General features: G+C 33.9%; 2 protein-coding genes across 2 annotated transcripts; one reads left to right on the forward strand and one right to left on the reverse strand.

The window, feature by feature from the left end:
- The first annotated feature begins 2,286 nt into the window (after window positions 1-2,286).
- LOC132753419 (uncharacterized) lies at window positions 2,287-5,742 on the forward strand. The gene is made up of 3 exons (XM_060743888.1): window positions 2,287-2,514; window positions 2,993-3,198; window positions 5,595-5,742. The coding sequence occupies exons 1-3, from the start codon at window positions 2,402-2,404 to the stop codon at window positions 5,702-5,704; spliced, it is 429 nt and encodes a 142-aa protein (XP_060599871.1). The 5' UTR covers window positions 2,287-2,401; the 3' UTR covers window positions 5,705-5,742.
- Window positions 5,743-6,091: 349 nt separating this feature from the next.
- LOC132753539 (translocon-associated protein subunit alpha-like) lies at window positions 6,092-20,286 on the reverse strand. The gene is made up of 8 exons (XM_060744019.1): window positions 20,098-20,286; window positions 19,610-19,743; window positions 19,169-19,262; window positions 18,687-18,814; window positions 17,349-17,480; window positions 15,458-15,616; window positions 15,013-15,118; window positions 6,092-8,279 (listed from the first exon to the last, which is right to left on the reverse strand). The coding sequence occupies exons 1-8, from the start codon at window positions 20,171-20,173 to the stop codon at window positions 8,203-8,205; spliced, it is 906 nt and encodes a 301-aa protein (XP_060600002.1). The 5' UTR covers window positions 20,174-20,286; the 3' UTR covers window positions 6,092-8,202.
- Between the last annotated feature and the right edge of the window lie 150 nt (window positions 20,287-20,436).

Genomic DNA, 20,436 nt, shown 5'->3' on the forward strand with positions numbered 1-20,436 from the left:
GGAATTACCCAAGAATAAACTAACTGAAATCAGAGTATATAATCCTTCCTCGAAGCTGTTTATTGTGCAGATAAGAGAGACTAATTTGGTTAATAACATAGAAAAACATACCTTATATTGAAAATAAAAAAGTGGCACCATGAGCTCAAATCTTAATACTCTCATTTTGAAATTTGTTTGAACTAGTCAACGCAATTTGCCCTCAGATTGAAACTAAATTTTCATTCAGATTCAAAATTACTATTCACAAATTAAAAATGATGTTGGTCAGAGCTGTTGCCCAGGCAACTGCATGGATAAGCTTCCCGTTGGTTAGAGGACAGAATATACGAGTACAATATTTAATAAATTTTTTTGCCAAGTTTCAATGGCTTTCTTTGATTTCCTTTATGGCTGCATTCCTCGAGATGAGCCAAACTATTTCAAGAAAATAAAACTTGAGAAAAATGTGCTAATATTTTAAGAAAAGTAAAAAAAGGTAAAAAAGATTCAAGAAATTATTTACATGTTACGTGCATTTAATGACTGATTTTGCTGTATTCAAAATAGCCCTAACTGCTGTACTAGTAAGGGCTATTTTTGCATATTTTGACATCTTTTTGGTAATTTACGTGAATTGAAACATATAAATTACTATCTTTGTTCACTTCACAATATTTTACATTTTAATACATTTTCAAAGTGTTCATGAACATTAGCATCAATCTGGAGGCATACTGCTTTAATATACTAATAACACATTTTGATTATATTTATTTCTATCTTCAATCTGTAATTACATAATGTGTATTTGTCACGCTATATTGACCGAAGATAAGAACGGCATGTTGTAAATCCCAAACACATGTGGAACAGATTAATTAACTCGGCAATATAAGTTATGAAACCAAACAGAAATTAGTGATGGTTACTAATAAAACGTGAAGATTGTTCGTTACAAACGTACAGACTAAAGAAGTTTCTGTATGGAGAGGACCATGATAAATCGGCTTTGACCGAAAAAAAAAATACACTGTACATATTAGGCAAGATAAAAACAACAATTATTTATACTTTATTATTGTCTCATTCACAACAATGTTCTGTCCAAATAATATACAAGATCGGCAAAAAATCGGTCGCCAGCGTCTGAGATTTATACTGCGCAAGCTCCGCACTTAAAGTTGTTATAGGTTACCGTCATGTCCCTTAGGCGTTCGGCACATTTGGTCAAATTATCATAAAATAATCTCCGCTTGATCATCAAGAACAAAATTACTATCATTATTATATAATTATAATTTTTTTGTTGTTTTGGTTTTATTTATACTGGGCGCCGGTTTCCCATATGTCCCAGACTAGTCGGCCTCTATTACGATTGCTGGCAACGTAGAGCCTGCAACGGAGGACTTATTCGCCTGCAACGTCGTCGATGTCGTAGAGCCGCGACGGAGGTCTTTTCATGCTGTCGATCGTCGTAGACCCTCTCTAGGACCCAATTCCTCGCTTCTTGAACAAAGGTTGACAATAGAGGAAAGGCACCTCTTCCGGGAGCAGCAGCTCTCTTTAGGGCCACACCCTTCGTCGTTGGTTAGGTCACACCAGCTAAGTGACCTAACTAGGTCACCCATCTGGTGTGACCTATGCCTTCAGAGCGACGTGCACGCCACGAAGGGAAGTCGGAAGTAATTATACTTTAAAAATATACACATATTATATACATTTAGTAAACGGGTGCTGATCTTGGTGATCAAGGGGGGATTATTTTATTTCAATGCCTTAATGCTTTAATGGCAAGAAAAAGGTGCCGAACGCCTATGCCATCTCCGCCATCGGGGTTCTTTAAACATTTAAAGGAACTTGAAACCATCTTCGTGCATGTCTCCAAATACAACTTTCGAACATGGTCGTTAATTATAGTGCTATCTAAATATTTGCTAGGACTCTAAAATGTAAAATCGACGTACGTCTCATTCAATTTTAAAGTCAGCGCAATTTGGGTCATCTGGACTTTCTTACTAAATTAGTCGAATATTTCATTATCTCTTTTTCTTTTTGATAATGCCCCAGTGTAGTTTAACCTCATACTTAACTCAGTTACATACTTCGATACTTTATGAACGTTGACATGCATGATCACACTAAATCACATTTAAAATCATTTAATCATGCTAGCAAAAGATGAATACATGTACTAGTGCATAAATTGCCGTGGCCTGTCATGTTGTCTTGAACGCAAATGCACGTTACATTCATGATTGCAGAAAGTTGAAGGTCAGTAAGTCAATTCCCATCAATCCTTTATCAACAATATAATCAGCGCATTAACTGTCCTGAATTAAGATGTGTCATAAATATAGCAAACGGAGATAAACAAAATATCGGACTAAACATTTCATTAACAAAATACATCAAATAAATTATGTTGCCAACAATGAGAATGTTTTCCCTGTTTTTGATGTTACCAACATTGTCGACAGGATTGTTTTTACAGCCAACAAAGTGTGACGTTGACGTCGGACCGCAAGGAAGCAGGTCGAAATCTTTCACATTCTGAAATTTTTTTTGGTTTAAATGTCTCACAGAAACTGTAAAGGTCATAGGGCGACTTTCCAGCTTCCCTGTTGAAGAAAACTTTATGTAGGTATCCTTCTTCAGTCTAAAGCGGGGACACGTGAGTATAATCAACGACCTTCTGAAAAGAATTGGATGGAACATTAATTAAAGAATATAAAGTTCCTAACAGGATTCGAACCAACAGCAGCAAGGGGGAAGTGTTTCCAAGTCAGCAACCTAAATCTTTCAGTCACTGCGGTCCATACGTTCTGAGATAAAATGGAACAACCGAAACGGTTATTCTTATTGTTGATCATTTCAACTGCTTTAAAATAATTGCTGCTGCGTCTGTTGATGAAACTAAATCGTTGTATGACGGCAGAACGTCGCTTACGTGAAGAGAAATGTTTGGCATGTACAAAAGTACAGTTTTTGTTTTAACTATTAAATATTTCAGAGAGCCTGCAGTGCGAGATTTTGACGTCCCACAGGAATGTTCTAACGGCACGTTTCGTTGGGCGTACCCCCAAAAGACGGTTCACCTGAGGTTTTTGAACCAATACAAACGACAGATTTCTGTTTGTATTCGCAATGACATGCTTGGGGAAATCTTCACTATTAGAGATATAACACACAGTATAGGAATGCCTATGATCATTGGAGGTATAGAACTTGTTATAAATTTATTCTAGATAACAATGTGAAAAACACCCTTATAAATGTATTGCAGAAACATAATTAAGAACATAAGGACCAGCTTACAAACGTAATATACTCATAATGTAACTTTTTGATATTAAAATCAAGTTTGTCTGGCTAATTCTTCTGTCCTACCTTCTAATTTTTTACAAGCTTGGTCAATGTTTTCGAGGTCATTTCCACTTCTTTTCTAAGTATATCAAAGGAGCGTCCGTGGCCGAGCGGTTAAGGTTGTTGACTTCAAACGTCTTCCGATTATTTCATGTGGGAAAGCTATCCAGCTAGCTTGCGAAACGGCGGTGCTCAGTTTCTACTCAGGCGTCTGAAATAACACACAAAGGAGCACCGGAGGTCTTCCTCCGCCAGTAAAGCTGGAAAGTCGCCATACGACCTATACTGTTTTGGTGCGATGTAAAACCCAATCTAAACAAGAATTTGTAACAGAGTTACCAACGTCCCCCGCCCCGGGAGTTTTATATGAAGCATAAAATTGTGCTATTTCAAAAGATTGAGGTATGGACCTCAGGACATTCAGTCCAAAATTATGATCAATGCTAGATCTGCAAATGTAACAATAAATTTGTTAAAAAAATAAAATGAAACACGGAATTTAAAAATCTATCATGTTAAGCTTTGACCTCTAAGTGTGAACTTGACCTTGGAGGTAGGGGAGCAGGTGTTGTGCATGACATAACGTCTTATTATTGTGACTTTTTGTGCCAAGTTATTTCAAAATCCCTTGAACTATGAAGAAGTTCTAGATTAAACACAACATATACCCTATAACAGACTATGTTAATTTTTGACCTCTAAGTGTGACCTTGACCTTGGAGGTAGGGATGCAGGTGTTGCGCATGACACATCCTCTTATTATAGTGACTATTTGTGCGAAGTATTTTCACAATCCTTTGATCTATGAAAAATTATAGACCTGACACAAAATATACCCTGTAACAGACTATGTAAGTTTTTGACCTCCAAGTGTGACCTTGACCTTGGAGGTAGGTGACCGGTTTTTGCGCATGACACATCATCTGATTATTGTTAACAATTATGGCAAGTATTTACAAAAGTCCTTCATAGATAAGAAAGTTATGGACTGGACACGACATATACCCTCAAATAGACAATGTTGACCTTGAATGAACAAATACGACCTTGACCCTGAAGGTACGGGTCTGGTTGTTGCGCATGACACATCGTCATTTGTGCCAAGTTATCTCAAATTCCTTTGATAAATGACAAAGTTATGGACCGGACACGAAATATACCCTGTAACAGACTATGTTAATATTTGACCTCCAAGTGTGACCTTGACGTTGAAGGTAGGCAACTGGTTTTTGCGCATGACACATCGTCTGATTATTATGAACAATTATGGCAAGTATTTACAAAAACCCTTCATAGATAAGAAAGTTATGGACCGGACACGAAATATACCCTGTAACAGAATATGTTAATATTTGACCTCCAAGTGTGACCTTGACCTTGAAGGTAGGTGACTGCTTTTTCCGCATGACACATCGTCTGATAATTGTGAACAATTATGGCAAGTATTTACAAAAACCCTTCATAGATAAGAAAGTTATGGACCGGACACGAAATATACCCTGTAACAGACTATGTTAATATTTGACCTCCAAGTGTGACCTTGACCTTGAAGGTAGGTGACTGGTTTTTGCGCATGACACATCGTCTGATTATTGTGAACAATTATGGCAAGTATTTACAAAATCCCTTCATAGATAAGAAAGTTATGGACCGGACACGACATATACCCTCAAATAGGCAATTTTGACCTTGAATGAGCAAGTGTGACCTTGACCCTGGAGGTAGGGGTCTGGTTGTTGCGCATGACACATCGTCTTATTATAATAAACATTTGTGCCAAGTTATTTCAAATTCCTTTCATAAATGACAAAGTTATGGACCGGACACGAAAGTGTGACGGACGGACAGACGGACGGACGGAGCCTATTTCTATATCCCCCTTTTTTCTTCGAAAAGGCGGGGGACAATAAAGTACATCATCATTGGTCCAGCAATGTTTATAGACCACAACTCCTACTTAGATCAAAGGGATATTGATGACTTAATTAAACCAGCAGCCTTAAACATTAGTCTTATGTCTCAATTGTTTATCTAGCTTACCGAATTACAGAATACGGTAAATGTTTTCGTCGTCCATCAAACTATCACTTACTACGCCATATTCAGACCTTTTATGACCTGGACTTTTTGTACATGTACAAGTATTTATTATGCAATCAAGTCTTGATAAGGCATCTTCTCGAAAAAAAAAATATGCGTTAAATGCACTTCATACATCTCAATGTTAAAAACTGACTTTTCCATTTCAGATAAGGAGAGTTGTACAATGAAGTATCGGGAGGACATCACATTGAGAATTGATGCTCCAGAAATCCTATACTATGTCGGCTCTATCCTGTATCAAGTATATGAAGAATGATATAAATATATGAACGATGAATGCGTAAATACTTTCAATTTTGTTTTTTCTTGCATTACAAATTGAATTTGAATGCATCAGCTGCCAGATAAAGCCATCAACGACTGAATGTATACATGTAAATCCAAGGCTTTCTTAAGCCTACCAAGCATGGACCTTCCCGGTTTTTTGTAGCGGAACATTTAGCCACACCTTTTCCATTCATTGCTAGGTCAACAGATCAGAACATTTTATTCAAGCATAATTCTCAAATGCATACAATTATTAATATCAAAGATGGCATCAGGTTTGTCTTGGACCACTTCTGTATCACCTTGTCTTCCAACTTTGACTCCACAGGTAATCAAGCATGATAATGTGGCTAACTAGGACATAAATTCAAAACAATTTTCTTTTAATTTATTTCATCTTTTATTGAACTTTCGAACATGATTTAGGAGAATGAAAAACAAAAGAGAAATGTCCTCATGTTAGCAACAATGTATAAATTTCTTTACAAATTGAAATATCACCGCTGTTAACCATCAATAAATGCATATATATTATATCATAATATCTATATCCAGCCTGCTGTATTGCACTTCCTATTCATTATAAATAAATAACACACACTCTTTAAATAACATAATTACAAGAAATCTTTTTTACAGTCCAGCCGGTCAATAAAGCTCAACAGAAAAGTAGAATTTCAGTCGATTCTACCAAATCCAGGTCTATAAATTTGAGTTCTATAATATAAATGAAAGTTTTCTGCAAAATGGCGAATAATGAGTGCATTGTCCTGAAAGGTTATATCTGTTATTCAGCATACCAAATTATCTTACAGACTTGCTCTTAAATCTTTTGTTATAAGGATCTCAATTATCAAAATGAGCAATCTGGTCAGACTTTACTTTTAGGCATGCTGGGATTGCTTTATACTGGTGTATATAGATAAATCGATAAATAATCTTTTCTAGCACTTTAAACATGAAGTTGAGTTAAACAATTAAAATCAATATATATAGACAAGTCTCAGATATCTTATTGGTTTTGTTAGATTGAGCAGTGTTTATTGATATGCATGTCTGACTAGAGAACTATAACATTACAGGTATAAAATACAACTATACATCAAAATACTTTGGTATTAAACACAATAAAAACCATCACCAATTGTACATTTCAATCAATCATAAAGTGATTCATATTTTTCTATTGGTTGTTAACAAAGACAATCTACAAATAAAATACTGTTTTTTAAAGTTTTGCAGAGTTTACTGTGATACGAACTGAATCGCAATCCTCATATATTCATTGCAGTAGTACTTAAAGTAGATCAATGCATCAGTAAACCATCTTCTCTACAAATAATTCAATACAAGTACCCTTAGCAAGTAGATGAAACCATTTCTTGAATCAACATTTATGATAAACCTGCATAGGGAGCCATATAATCACACTTTTATGACATGAATAAAGCTTGATGGAATGTAAATTTGAGGTCGTTTGACACTTGCATACCACGCAGTATGTAATTAAGCACCAAAGTAACAAAAAAATAATTATGCAGAACATATATAAATAACTCCTGCTAAAGACACAATTATTTGGCCAGTCATGGATAACATTGAAAAAAACCTTAGAACCAAAAATTAACATACATAAAGTGGACCCATTCATAAATTGCATAAACTGACAAAACGCTGTTCTTTTCTTTACCTATTTACTACCTTGTATAAAATTTCATATAAAATAAAAATCTACGGAATTTGATTCCATTTCTTTCACAAGACAACCCTTTTTCAAAAATAATTAATACATGATTTTAAACAAACCACGCCCTGCACTTATTCACAATTGTACAATTGTAAAATATATTTACATACTAAAATATATTACTGAAAATCAATTTCACATATTTCAACTAAAAACTGTTTTGCTAACCTTTCCTTCTTAATATATCCACAATTATTTATTTCTTTTCTCTTCCAGACATTTTTTCCAGAGTTTCAGAATTTTTTTTTGTTACCTATGCAAAAGATTTCACAAACTTGTTTCAAATTGGGTTTAAGTCACACAGTCACCAAAACAAGGTTAAGATCATATGGACACTTTACAGCTTTAATGGTGGTGGAAGACAACCAATATGCTGTTAAAGCTGGGTAGCTTTATCACAATAAAGAATCCAAATCCCTGGCAGGATTTGAAATTACCAAAGTGAAGGCAAATGACTGTCAAAGTCAATGATTCTTAAACTTTGATCTAAAGAAACTTGTGAAAGAATCGTGATAGAGCATCCCAGACAGGATATGATATATTGAAAGCCATTGATTCTCAGTAATATGTTTCCCTAAATTAAAATATCACATAAACCATTAGTTCTCTAGTCAGACATTTCAGAATTACATGTTTTCTTGTGAAAAGTTCTATCAAGTACTGTTTATCGGTGTAACTAGCATATATTCTAGACACTGGAAAACTCGTCACTTTCTCCTGAATCGTCTCCAGACAGAAGATTATTCTTCGCCGGACCCACGCTTGCTTTTTCGTTTCCTTGGTGAGCCACCCCTCGGTGAACCCTTTGGGGACTTGCCTGAAAACAGAAAGAACAAATTCATACATATTAACTATTTTATATAGCAAATTTTTTAATTTCCTTTACTTACTTCATACTTTTTAGTACATCTACTTGTATAAATATAACCTTAAGTTTATCAAATGAATCTTAAAATAGTAAATTATGGTTAGACAGGATGCTTAATAAAGTTTTCCTTTCCTTGAAGTTCCTGCAAATTTCATAGCTTAAGAATATAAACCTTGTACATACATACAGTGACAACCTTTTAAAAATCTACTACCTCAGTAAGCCTTTCTTTTACACTAGGGAATAAAACAACGTGGCTCAGTAAAGTTTAAGTTCAGCAATCCCTTTCTCAGGGGGATTTCATACTTTTGGTAAGACATAATCATTGCCAAGTTGTTTTGTCACTCAACACCAAACCAAGGGGTAAAACAATTGTCAAATATTTATTTTCAGCAATATAACTGTTTCAACATTCTTATTTTAAAGACTTTGTAAAAACATCAGTAAGCTGGCTCATTGAAAGTTTGTATTCAGTATCCCTTTCTCAGGGGGATATCAGATTTGGTAAACAGATGATAATCATTGCCAAACTTCATGTGTGTTTTTATTTCTTTTGTTTAAGCAAACCTTAGTTATCCTTATGTTCAAGCCATCCTTAGATTTTCACTCAATACAATATAAAATCCGTCTGGCTCAGTAATGTTTAAGTTCAGTAATCCCTTTCTCAGGAGGATTTCATACTTTTGGTAAGACATAATCATTGCCAAGTTGTATATTTCAAAGTAAAACAACATTTTCTTTGGACACTGCAAATAATTAATTTATGATTGTAATGAATTAAAGACTAATAATTGAGACAATGGATTCAACTACTCTGATACATGTACAAACCAATTGAAGGCGCAGGGGTTGCTAAAAGCCGTATAAACTTGTGTTTTCCAAATGCTTTTTTTGTCATGGCTCATTGTAAGTTTGTATTCAGTATCCCTTTCTCAGGGGGATATCAGATTTGGTAAACAGATGATAATCATTGCCAAAATGCAGATTAAAGTCACATTATCCTCATTTTTTGTTGTCCAGTTGAACTAGCAATATATTTCAAAAGATAGGCGATTTCAATGGCGATTGAACAATAATGGAAAATGAAAATTTTGCATGTTACAAATATACCAAACAGCCTGAATTATAAAAAGACTGCCCCACTCATTTTTTCTGCATATTTATAGAAAGCTTCATTGGTCATATATATTTATATAAAGTAAATATAAAACTGAACTCAGTAAATGCCAAAATATCAAGTTATTTGTATTTTTACCAGTTCACGGACCATTTACAGATAGGCATAATCACCAATATCACCAAGACAACACATTCCAATTTTACAGTTATATTTAAATTCTAACAAAATATGATATAATCAACTGACAGGGGAACTGTTGAAACATGAAAATGCTGGCTCATTGAAAGTTTGTATTCAGTATCCCTTTCTCAGGGGGATATCAGATTTGGTAAACAGATGATAATCATTGCCAAGCTTCTTGTCAAGTTAAATGCAATAAGTTTCATATATAAGGCCAACATTTTTTTATTAAATGTTTTACGGGACATTTTTAAAAAAAATTGGGTCGGGGGGGATAAATAAAAATAAAAATAAAATTCAATTTTTTTATCAGTCGACCACAAAATAAAAATAAAATGATAAAAGAGGTTAAAAAATTTTATTTTCAGACATTTTTTTTAAGACTCCAAAAACAGATTTTTTGTTCATAAAATCAATGATTTTATAGTTTAGAAGTATTTTTGGCATAATTTTAAACAGAATAATTGAAAAAAATGCTTTAAGTCACTTTTGCTTTTGTTTTTAGTAGCTATTTAATGCTGATCTAGTTTCTATAAGTTTTGTCTTTTCACATTTAGAGCAAACATGCCACACAACTCCAAATTCATTGTTTAGTCCCTTCATTTAAAGAGTATCCAAACAAGGTCGTATTGCCACTCTCAAGCTTTACTGATACAAGCTTGCAACCAGGTAGAACCACCAACCTATTATAAGCATACTGATAGTTTCCTCACGGGAATCCAAATTAACTTCCTGACAGGATTCTAATCCACAACACCACACAGTCAGAGTGATTCATTCACAGAGGTACAAACATTATAATGTACAATGTCAGTTTCACAAGGTAAATTTAATCAACAACTTCAAATTATCTTTAAGAGAGTAAGTTCTGTATGTGCAAAATTTTTTGCAATTTCTGAAAATTATTCGTATTTCAAATGATTGGTAAAATGAAAGCAATTGACAGTAAATAGAAAATCAAATGGCATACATTGTTACAAAATCAGAGTTTTCTGCTAAGAATTTATTATAGGCAGTTTTTACAGAAATGTCAAAGAGGACTTATGCTCATAATCTTACATTGAAAAAAGACCAATTTTCTCAATATTGATCTAATAAAAAACTTCTTAAAATACACATTACTACCTGTCATGATATAATATTAACTTAATAAATGTTATAGATGACTGTGTTCAATCATAAAGAAGCCTCATATTTCAACAAGACAACAACAAAAATCTGTCCACCAAACAACTTTCAGGAATTTATTTTCGTATAATAAATTAATCAATTGTTTTCAAAGATTCATAATAAAAAGTTTTCACTATCAATTTGCTTACAATAAATCTACAATGTAAGTAGAACTCATTTGTTACTCGTTTTTCTCAATCTGTCTAAGTAAATTTAACTTATGTTTCTTTGTAAAACCTATACATGAGTCTAAATTTTAATGTGTGGAAGTATTCTCTGTTCTCATGGTCCGTGGTAAATCGAGTAATATTTCATTTTGACACCAAAGTCGATCAACGGCTTTGATCCCGTGCCCATTTAATTTTTACAACTGTTCTGACAGTGAAGGTAATTCAAATCAAGTTATGCAATGGACGGTAATTACCAGTCGTGTTTTCTATCAGCTTTACAGGCTATCATGTTTGATAAATGCTCTAATATTTATTACTAAAATTGCCATAGTTGTTTTCGAAAAAAGTGAACTTCCGTGACCCGGTGTCGCGTGATATTCACACGTGTAAATTTATTACAAGCTTGTAAAGTTATTGCCCTTCCCTTTTGTTACGCCTTTTGTAATATTCTTGTAAACATCAAAGGGCCTAACTTTTGTCAGTTGTTTTAAGCAAGTTCCGAGGTTCTACCGTCAAGTCTAATTAACAACTAAAGTGAAAAATGTGTTCCATACCAAGTAACTTTTAATTTTGACAGAAGTGGGTAAGAGAGGTCGGCGGGCAAAATGAAAATAAAAGTTCTTAAATTAACTTTTATTTTTATTTGATTTTCTCTAAAAATACGGTCGGCGGTCCCGTAAAACATTTTATAAAAAAATGTTGGCCTAAGGTATGATAATCTCAAAACAGGTTTAAATGTGTCATATTAACAATACAGCTCTAATCAGCTGAAAATTGTCTCAAGAAAGATTAAAATGGTCAACATCAAGACAAGTGTTCATAAAACTGATAAAATAAGACCTGGCTCAGTGAAGTTTAAGTTCAGTAATCCCTTTCTCAGGGGGATTTCATACTTTTGGTAACACATAATCATTGCCAGGGTACAGAACTTACACTTCATACAATTTTAATGGACAAAACCAAATAAAACACAAAAGATTCAAATGACATGGCTCATTGAAAGTTTGTATTCAGTATCCCTTTCTCAGGGGGATATCAGATTTGGTAAACAGATGATAATCATAGCCAAATGTCATTGCCTGCTTGGAAATTATTATAATTGATTTTAGGAATGGTGGAAAGGTTTGGCATTCTATTGAGGGATCAGGGCTCGACATTAACGGTTGTCCGACTGCCCGGGACAACTAAAAGTTTGGTCCGGGCAAGTTATTTTGAAAAGCACTTGTCCGACAGGGCAAGTGAAAATAAAAAGCATCATTGACAAAATGCATGTACAAAATGAATAGAAATAACATCTTTTCATTTATAAACATCTTTAAAACAAAAATACACCATGAATTATTATCAATAATGTGAATATACTACGGTCATGTACATTTGTTGATATAGGAAACGGAAGCAAAAATATGAGCATGCGCCGCGGTAAGGTAATTCTCTGTTCTAATAATAGACTATATCTAATTTTGTACAAGGTAATTCCCGGGTTATGCTGTTGTTTAAATTTTGATGTTTGCATGTAAAGATATCATTGAAAATATGTAGATAATCATATTGATCTTTAAACATAATTGTTAAATAAAGTTTTTGCATTAAAAATGATTTATTGTTTAATCTAATATAACAACATTATGAACTTAGTAAACGAAGACTCGTTTACAGCTGTTGACTTGATGATTGAACGGGGAATTTCCTTACCGCGGCGCATGCTCATATTTTTCCTTCCGTTTCCTATATCAACAAATGTACATGACCGTAGTATATTCACATTGAATAAACAGATGAACCGATGTTTTAGAAAAACTACTAAATACAAAAAATATTTATGAGCTTGTTTGTTTTTCTGATTTATACATTTTTACCATTTTTAGGTCAGGACAAGTAAGTCTTAGGTCACGGGCAAGTAGTTTTAAAAACTACTTGCCCGACAGGACAACCTGATTCAAAAGTTAATGTCTAGGCCTGGGGATATGCAATATATTATAACTAGCAGTTTCTAAGTGCCACAAATATTACTTATTAATCTTAGTCAGCACAATCAGTTATTAACACAAGAGCGATCAGTAATCACATGTGTCGCCTCATGATGGCCAATTTCATGTTGGGACAAAGTTTGTGACAGACGGACAGACAGACGGACAATGCACAACTAGACTTGGTAATGATCATTCCTGTAAAGTTTGGATAAAATTGCACCAGTAGTTTATGAGGAGTAGTCCGGACAAGCTTTTGCGTATCTGGCAACACACAGAAAAAACACCTTTTTATCAAAGGGCCATAACTCGGCCAAAAATCATTCAACCGGAAACCCCTGCATTATGCGTAAGGACTTGAGCTACAGATCAATCCTGTAAAGTTTCATTGAAATTGCTTTAGTGGTATAAGAGAAGTAGTCTGGACAAACTTTAAAAATAAAAATTATTAAAGGGCCATAACTCTGACAAAAATCATTGAACCGGAAAATGCTGACAATATGCACAACTAGACTTGGTACTGATCATTCCTGTAAAGTTTGGATGAAATTGCACCATTAGTTAATGAGGAGTAGTCCGGACAAGCTTTTGCATATCTGGCAACACACAGAAAAAACACCTTTTTTATCAAAGGGCCATAACTCGACCAAAAATCATTCAACCGGAAAACCCTTGCAATATGCGCAAGGACTTGAGCTACAGATCAATCCTGTAAAGTTTCATTGAAATTGCATTAGTGGTATAAGAGAAGTAGTCCGGACAAACTTTAAAATTAAAAATTATTAAAGGGCCATAACTCTGCCAAAAATCATTGAACCGGAAAATGCTGACAATATGCACAACTAGACTTGGTACTGATCATTCCTGTAAAGTTTGGATGAAATTGCACCAGTAGTTTACGAGGAGTAGTTTTGACAAGTTTTGTGACGGACAGACAGACGACGGAGAAGTGATCCCTATATGTCGCCACTACTCCGTAGAGGCGACACAAAAATCACCTTGGGAGAAAAAATTGAAAGATGAATGTTTGAATTCAAGACCTGGCTCAGTAAAGTTTAAGTTCAGTAATCCCTTTCTCAGGGGAATTTCATACTTTTGGTAAGACATAATCATTGCCAAGTTTATGTTCTTTACTCCAGACCTAGCAGACAGGTGTAATAATATGCAGATTTGTCAAATAAATTTATTCATCTTGACTGATTCAGAGTATATTAATCTCTCAATTGATACATAAACCAAGAAAGCACTATATTGAGGACATCACTGAGCTGGCTCATTGAAAGTTTGTATTCAGTATCCCTTTCTCAGGGGGATATCAGATTTGGTAAACAGATAATAATCATAGCCAAGCTTATTGGGGTGGCCTTTTTTTTGTAACCTTGGCTATTTATTCAAGACAAAATAAAAACAACGTGGCTCAGTAAAGTTTAAGTTCAGTAATCCCTTTCTCAGGGGGATTTCATACTTTTGGTAAGACATAATCATTGCCAAGTTGTTTTGTCACTCAACGCTAAACCAAGGGGTAAAACAATTGTTAAATATTTATTTTTTGGCAATTTGACTGTGTATCAACATTCTTATTTAAAACTTTTTAAAACCATCAGTAAGTTGGCTCATTGAAAGTTTGTATTCAGTATCCCTTTCTCAGGGGGATATCAGATTTGGTAAACAGATGATAATCATAGCCAAGCTTATTGGGTTTTGATTCCTTTTCAAATTATCTTATGTTTAGTTGTCCTTATTTCAAGCAATCCTTAGATTTTCGCTAAAAACAATATAAAAACTGTCTGGCTCAGTAAAGTTTAAGTTCAGTAATCCCCTTCTCAGGGGGATTTCATACTTTTGGTAAGACATAATCATTGCCATAGTTGATTCAACCAACAAAAACACTTCCACAAAATTTAGGGTCATTCATCCTCCATATTTTGACAATACGCTACCATTTTAAACTTAACTATGTATTAAGCTTAACTCATGGTGTCTTTTAACCTTCCACCATTCAAGTAAATTTTATACCCATGAAAGCCACAGAACAGACCAAATTTATGCTTTACTTAATAAAGGAAACTTACTCATTCCTTGAAGAGTTTCCTGTGGGAGCCAACTGTAGTCCACATCGGTCTTCGTGGTTCCCATCTCTACCTTTGGGGCTGATTTGCCCTTTCCCAAGCGCTTTTTCTGAAATATCAATTACATCTTTAACATGGTCTTAACCTTGTAAATGAAACAAAGTTTCAGGTCTCTAAAGATATTACATGTTAAAAATGTCAAACCCTGAAAATGCTAAATTTAGTATAATTTTTGAAAATGCCAAATTTAGTATAATTTTTATCTTTTTTTAATCTAGAGAATATTCTGTAGCTTTAGATATACTAACTTATACATAAAAACTTACTCAAAGTGTGATGCCAATGCCTAGTTTAAGTTGAGTGCAACAGCTCTTCCTGTTCTTTGAATAGTCAAGCTAATAAAAAAGCTACAATGAAACACTCAGAAACAGTAATACACAATACTTACTCCGAATGATGTAAGAAGCTGTTGGGCACCAACTAGTCCTAGCACAAGGATAGCTACAAGGAAGACATACAAGAAGAAAGTTTCACCATCCAAACCCTCATCTGGTTCTACAACATTTATGGTCTCGTTGAAAACAGCATTCTGGAACTCGTTGCCTTCCTGTAATAAATATACAATCATTTCATAAGTCCCTTCCTATTGAAACATTCATTCAATTAAAAACAATGACCCAAAACATTTTTTTTCAGAGTCGCACAAATAACATAAATGGTCCTCTATAAAAAGTTACTTGGAAAAAGTCTATACAGCACATAATATAACAAGGGTAAAATATTAAGTGTTTTTTCCCTCTTCTATAAGCAGTGGCCATTTAAGGATTGCCTCCTCTATTGAAAATTTATTAATATCATGCAGATTTCCCCTGAAATTCAATCGAGACCATAGCTTTAATCTTCCCCTTTCACAAAAATTTAAGTGTTATTTCCCCAAATCTAAAGGAAGGGCATGAAATAACCTTAACAAAAGTTGTTTAAAATAATGAATGACATGGGAGGGAAGAATTGCCATTAAGCAAAACTCTGTTCAGTTGACTGCCTAATGTTGACAACTAAAATCCCTCAACTTCACAACGAGCAGTTCCAAAGTCAACATGAAAGTCCATTTTACAAATATAGCTAATCATACATGTATTTAATATGGAAATGTACAAACGTCAAACATGTACGAGATTCCTATGCCAATTCATAGTTAATAATGACTTGGTTCAAACATCTCTGGTTTAATCTTGCAAGTTTCAAGAGGGTTCAACATATACAAACATGCAACCGCTGGCAATAACTTGCACTAAGAGCAACATAATTATTCAATATTTCAAGGCCTGTTAGGGTCTTAGCTATGGAATATTTCTATAACAAGAGCCGGTTGAACCACGTGATGCTCCCGACTAGGTTTTGGATACAGAATGATGCAATATGGAAACATAATTATCAAACATGTACGAGATTCCTATGCCAATTCATAGTTAATAATGACTTGGTTCAAACATCTCTGGTTTAATCTTGCAAGTTTCAAGAGGGTTCAACATATACAAACATGCAACCGCTGGCAATAACTTGCACTAAAAGCAACACAAATGTTCAATATTGTAAGCTTACTAAAGCCCATTGAGGGTATAAAGCTTTATGGATGTTTCTATAAAAAGGTATTTTTGTGGTTGCCATATTCTTAATGTTGATTCTTAACAAATTGTCACTTAAAATGTCCCTACTATCTGAACACACATAAATATTGCATATGAATAGAACAAAATGGTCCACAAACAAATTAGGCTGCTTTAACTATGATTACCCTCTTAAGGAAATATTCAAATATATTTCTCTCAGTCAGGTATTTTGAAATTTAACCTTTTCAAAGTTAAAACAATGATTTTGAAAACTACAGGCAGCAGATATACACTTCAAAATTCAAAGTGTCATAGTGATTTGTTAAAAGTGGGATTTGTTATTAATTAATGTACGAGACCCCTATACCAATCCATATTTAATATCAAGAATGACTTGGTTCAAACTGGTCTGCATGGTAATCTTGCAAGTTTCAAGAGGGTTCAACATGCTTACTGCATGCAACCGCTGGCAATAACTTGCATCCTAGAAACTTAAGCAATATTCATCCTGAAAGTGATCCTAAAACAACTTACAACCTTGTAGCCATAAGCAAGTTCTGAAAGGTATGTTAGCTAATCTTTACATATAAAAATTTCATTTAAAATCATTCTCAGAAAATCAATGGTCATACAAACTTGCCCATTTGTTTCAAGTAAAGTCTTGCTATCTCTATTGCCAAAGTATTGCAGATAAATTAATTATGTAGTAGAACTGTTCTCAATACTTACAGAATCCTTGTAGTTGAGCAAGATGGTGAGACCAAATGGACGCGAGTTGAATGCTTCACTGGGGGTGAATCCGTACTCAAAGGTTGCTTCTTTGTTAGGCTCCACCATCTGGTTCAATGTAAGCGCTGTGAACTGAAAAATGAAATCAAAAATAAGATAGGAAACAATATTCGGAATAAGTATGTATGAATAAGAAGTTATTTAAGGTAAGCACTTTTTTTTTTACACATGACGAAAAATGTTCTATATATCTCACTTAGAAAAAGCAGAAAAATAATTTTTTTAAAATCACAAATAATTTGTATTCCGGGCCTCCTCAAAACTTACACCCATAATGCCACTTAACAAGAGCTTTGGTAGGACAGCAACGCTCTACTATTCTTAGTGCTTGATAGTAAAAAAAATGCTTGATACAATTACCTCCTCCTATTTACAGGTTGGGGTAATGATGGTGAACAAGCGTGCTAAGTTTCAAAGCCATATGTCAATGGACTTTGAAAATATTTGAACTATTACAAAAACTTTAACGTAATTTCTAAGTCGAAAAAGGGGCATAATTCTGTCAAAATGCTTGATACAGTTACCTCCTCCTGTTTACAGGTTGGGGTAATGATGGTGAACAAGTGTGCAAAGTTTCAAAGCCATATGTCAATGGACTTTGAAAATATTTGAACTATTACAAAAACTTTAACGTAAATTCTAAGTCGAAAAAGGGGCATAATTCTGTCAAAATGCTTGATACAGTTACCTCCTCCTGTTTACAGGTTGGGGTAATGATGGTGAACAAGTGTGCAAAGTTTCAAAGCCATATGTCAATGGACTTTGAAAATATTTGAACTATTACAAAAACTTTAACGTAATTTCTAAGTCGAAAAAGGGGCATAATTCTGTCAAAATGCTTGATACAGTTACCTCCTCCTGTTTACAGGTTGGGGTAATGATGGTGAACAAGTGTGCAAAGTTTCAAAGCCATATGTCAATGGACTTTGAAAATATTTGAACTATTACAAAAACTTTATCATAAGTGGTTACGCCGATGCTCGGGTGACTACAATAGCTCTACTTATTCTTATCGAATAGTCGAGCTAAAAAGAGCATCAATGCTTTGCCTCTTATGACTGTTATTGTTTAATTGAAAGTTTACTGGGTGTACTAAACATTTCAAGCAGGTATGTCATTGCAATCTGGTAGAAAGCTTAAATTTTCAACTAACTTGCTACTCTAAATAATTTTCTTTACTATCTAGTCTGTCTGGGATGTATACCAGACTATTTTAAGTTTTAAACAAGGTGGAACTTCAACTTAACCTAATAAGCAAAATAATAAGAAACTGCATACATTTTGTATATAGAAGGAGTAATCTTGTGGATATCTGAAGGATGTTTCTAAACTTTTCACTTCAAAGTCTTTCTCTCCCTTGTTCTTGAATCCTACCATGAACCTTACAACCTGGCCAGAGGGAAGATCTAAAACAAATAAATTCATTACTAGGACATATGTTACACAAAAAGGTCATCACATAACAAACCAGGAGAAAACCAACATGGAAGACTAGAGCATTTTAAAGACATAAATAATTTTTTTCATTTTTTTTTATTAATATCCGACACAATAATCTTTATCTATACCTAAAGAAATATAAATTCTGATCTTTAAAACAGGCCCTTAATCAAGAATATCCCACGTCAGAGATAAACATGGAACATTCAAGTTTGTTTTTGATGAAATTTCATAAATTTATATAATTCTTTTTGTCTAATTAGTGCAACTTGAAAATTGTTTATTTTGATGAAACGAAATAACATCGTAAGACAGATTACCATTAGTGCCAACAGGTTTAGTAAAAAGAATGGTAACATCAGTGTCCTCAGATGGTTTTAACTGGGTATCTTCTTCCTCTTCTTCTTCTTCACCCTGAAATAAGCAACTCCTCTTTACAAAATACATTCTGACTCTACATTGTTTTTATTCAGTCTTCAACAGGCTTCCAAGACAAAATTTTTTTTATTTTTTTTTGCTAAATTCAATGATTTATTAATTTCAACAACTCTCAATTTGACAAATCCAGTCACTAACAATCATGTATGTTGAGTACTGAATAAACTTGTCTAATCTTAAGAGGCATTTATCATAAGTACTTGCACCATCATAACATGATAATACCTTGTACAAAATTTCTGGTGGATATTGAAACCATGAAAAGAATATTTAATTTAAAATCTGAAATTCCTATGAACTTTGATAATTTCCATTCTCAATACCTGTTCTGTTTCTCTTACAGCCTGATCCCCTTCCTCTGGTCCACTGTCATCTTCCACAGTGGCCTCATCATCATCTTCTGCATCAACTTCTCCTTCCATCGCATCATCAGCCCTTACAATAAAACTACCAGGCCCTATCAAATACAAAAACCAGCATGTCTTATATTAACAAGGAAATATAGCCATTTATTTAAATATGGGTAACATTTATCGCCAGGCTGATATTGGATCTGTTTAATCTATCTAAATTAGGATTTCAAAGTAATTAAAGGATTACAATAAAATATAATCATCAATTTAAAAGTATCGAATGATTAACAAATTATTTCAGGGAGAAGACACATGATATAGCAAATAACATTACATTTATATTCTTGTTATTTAAGACTAAGACGGATAAGATTGTGTTTCTGTTTAACAAAATGTTCTAAAAGTATGCCACGTCAAAGGTTTTCATCAATCGACATCTCAGTAACAAATCTACTCACCATTTTCAAAGACCATCAACGTTGTTGGTAAAACCAACAAAAGAAATAAAATAAACTTTCCAAGAAAAGTCTTCATCGTTTCTGGCACTTAAAAAACGAATAGTTTTTAAGATTTAACTCGATAAACTTAGCTACTATTTCAAGCCGGTAGATCAGCCCCCTTCCAACCGGAAATGTACAGTGTTTGAAAGCCGAAGGTCACGGGTTTTTCTTAATTCGATTTTCATTGGTTGACAGAATATAAATATCCAATCAAAAGAATCCTTATTTCTGAAACCTTTTGTTCGGTTTGATTTGTTGTATAGAAGTTATCCTACATGAGTAAAATTGAAAAACACG

The sequence above is a fragment of the Ruditapes philippinarum genome, unplaced genomic scaffold (assembly GCF_026571515.1).
Source record: "Ruditapes philippinarum isolate M1 unplaced genomic scaffold, ASM2657151v2 ctg1779_1_1_1_1, whole genome shotgun sequence".
NCBI classification, from domain to species: Eukaryota; Metazoa; Mollusca; class Bivalvia; order Venerida; family Veneridae; genus Ruditapes; species Ruditapes philippinarum.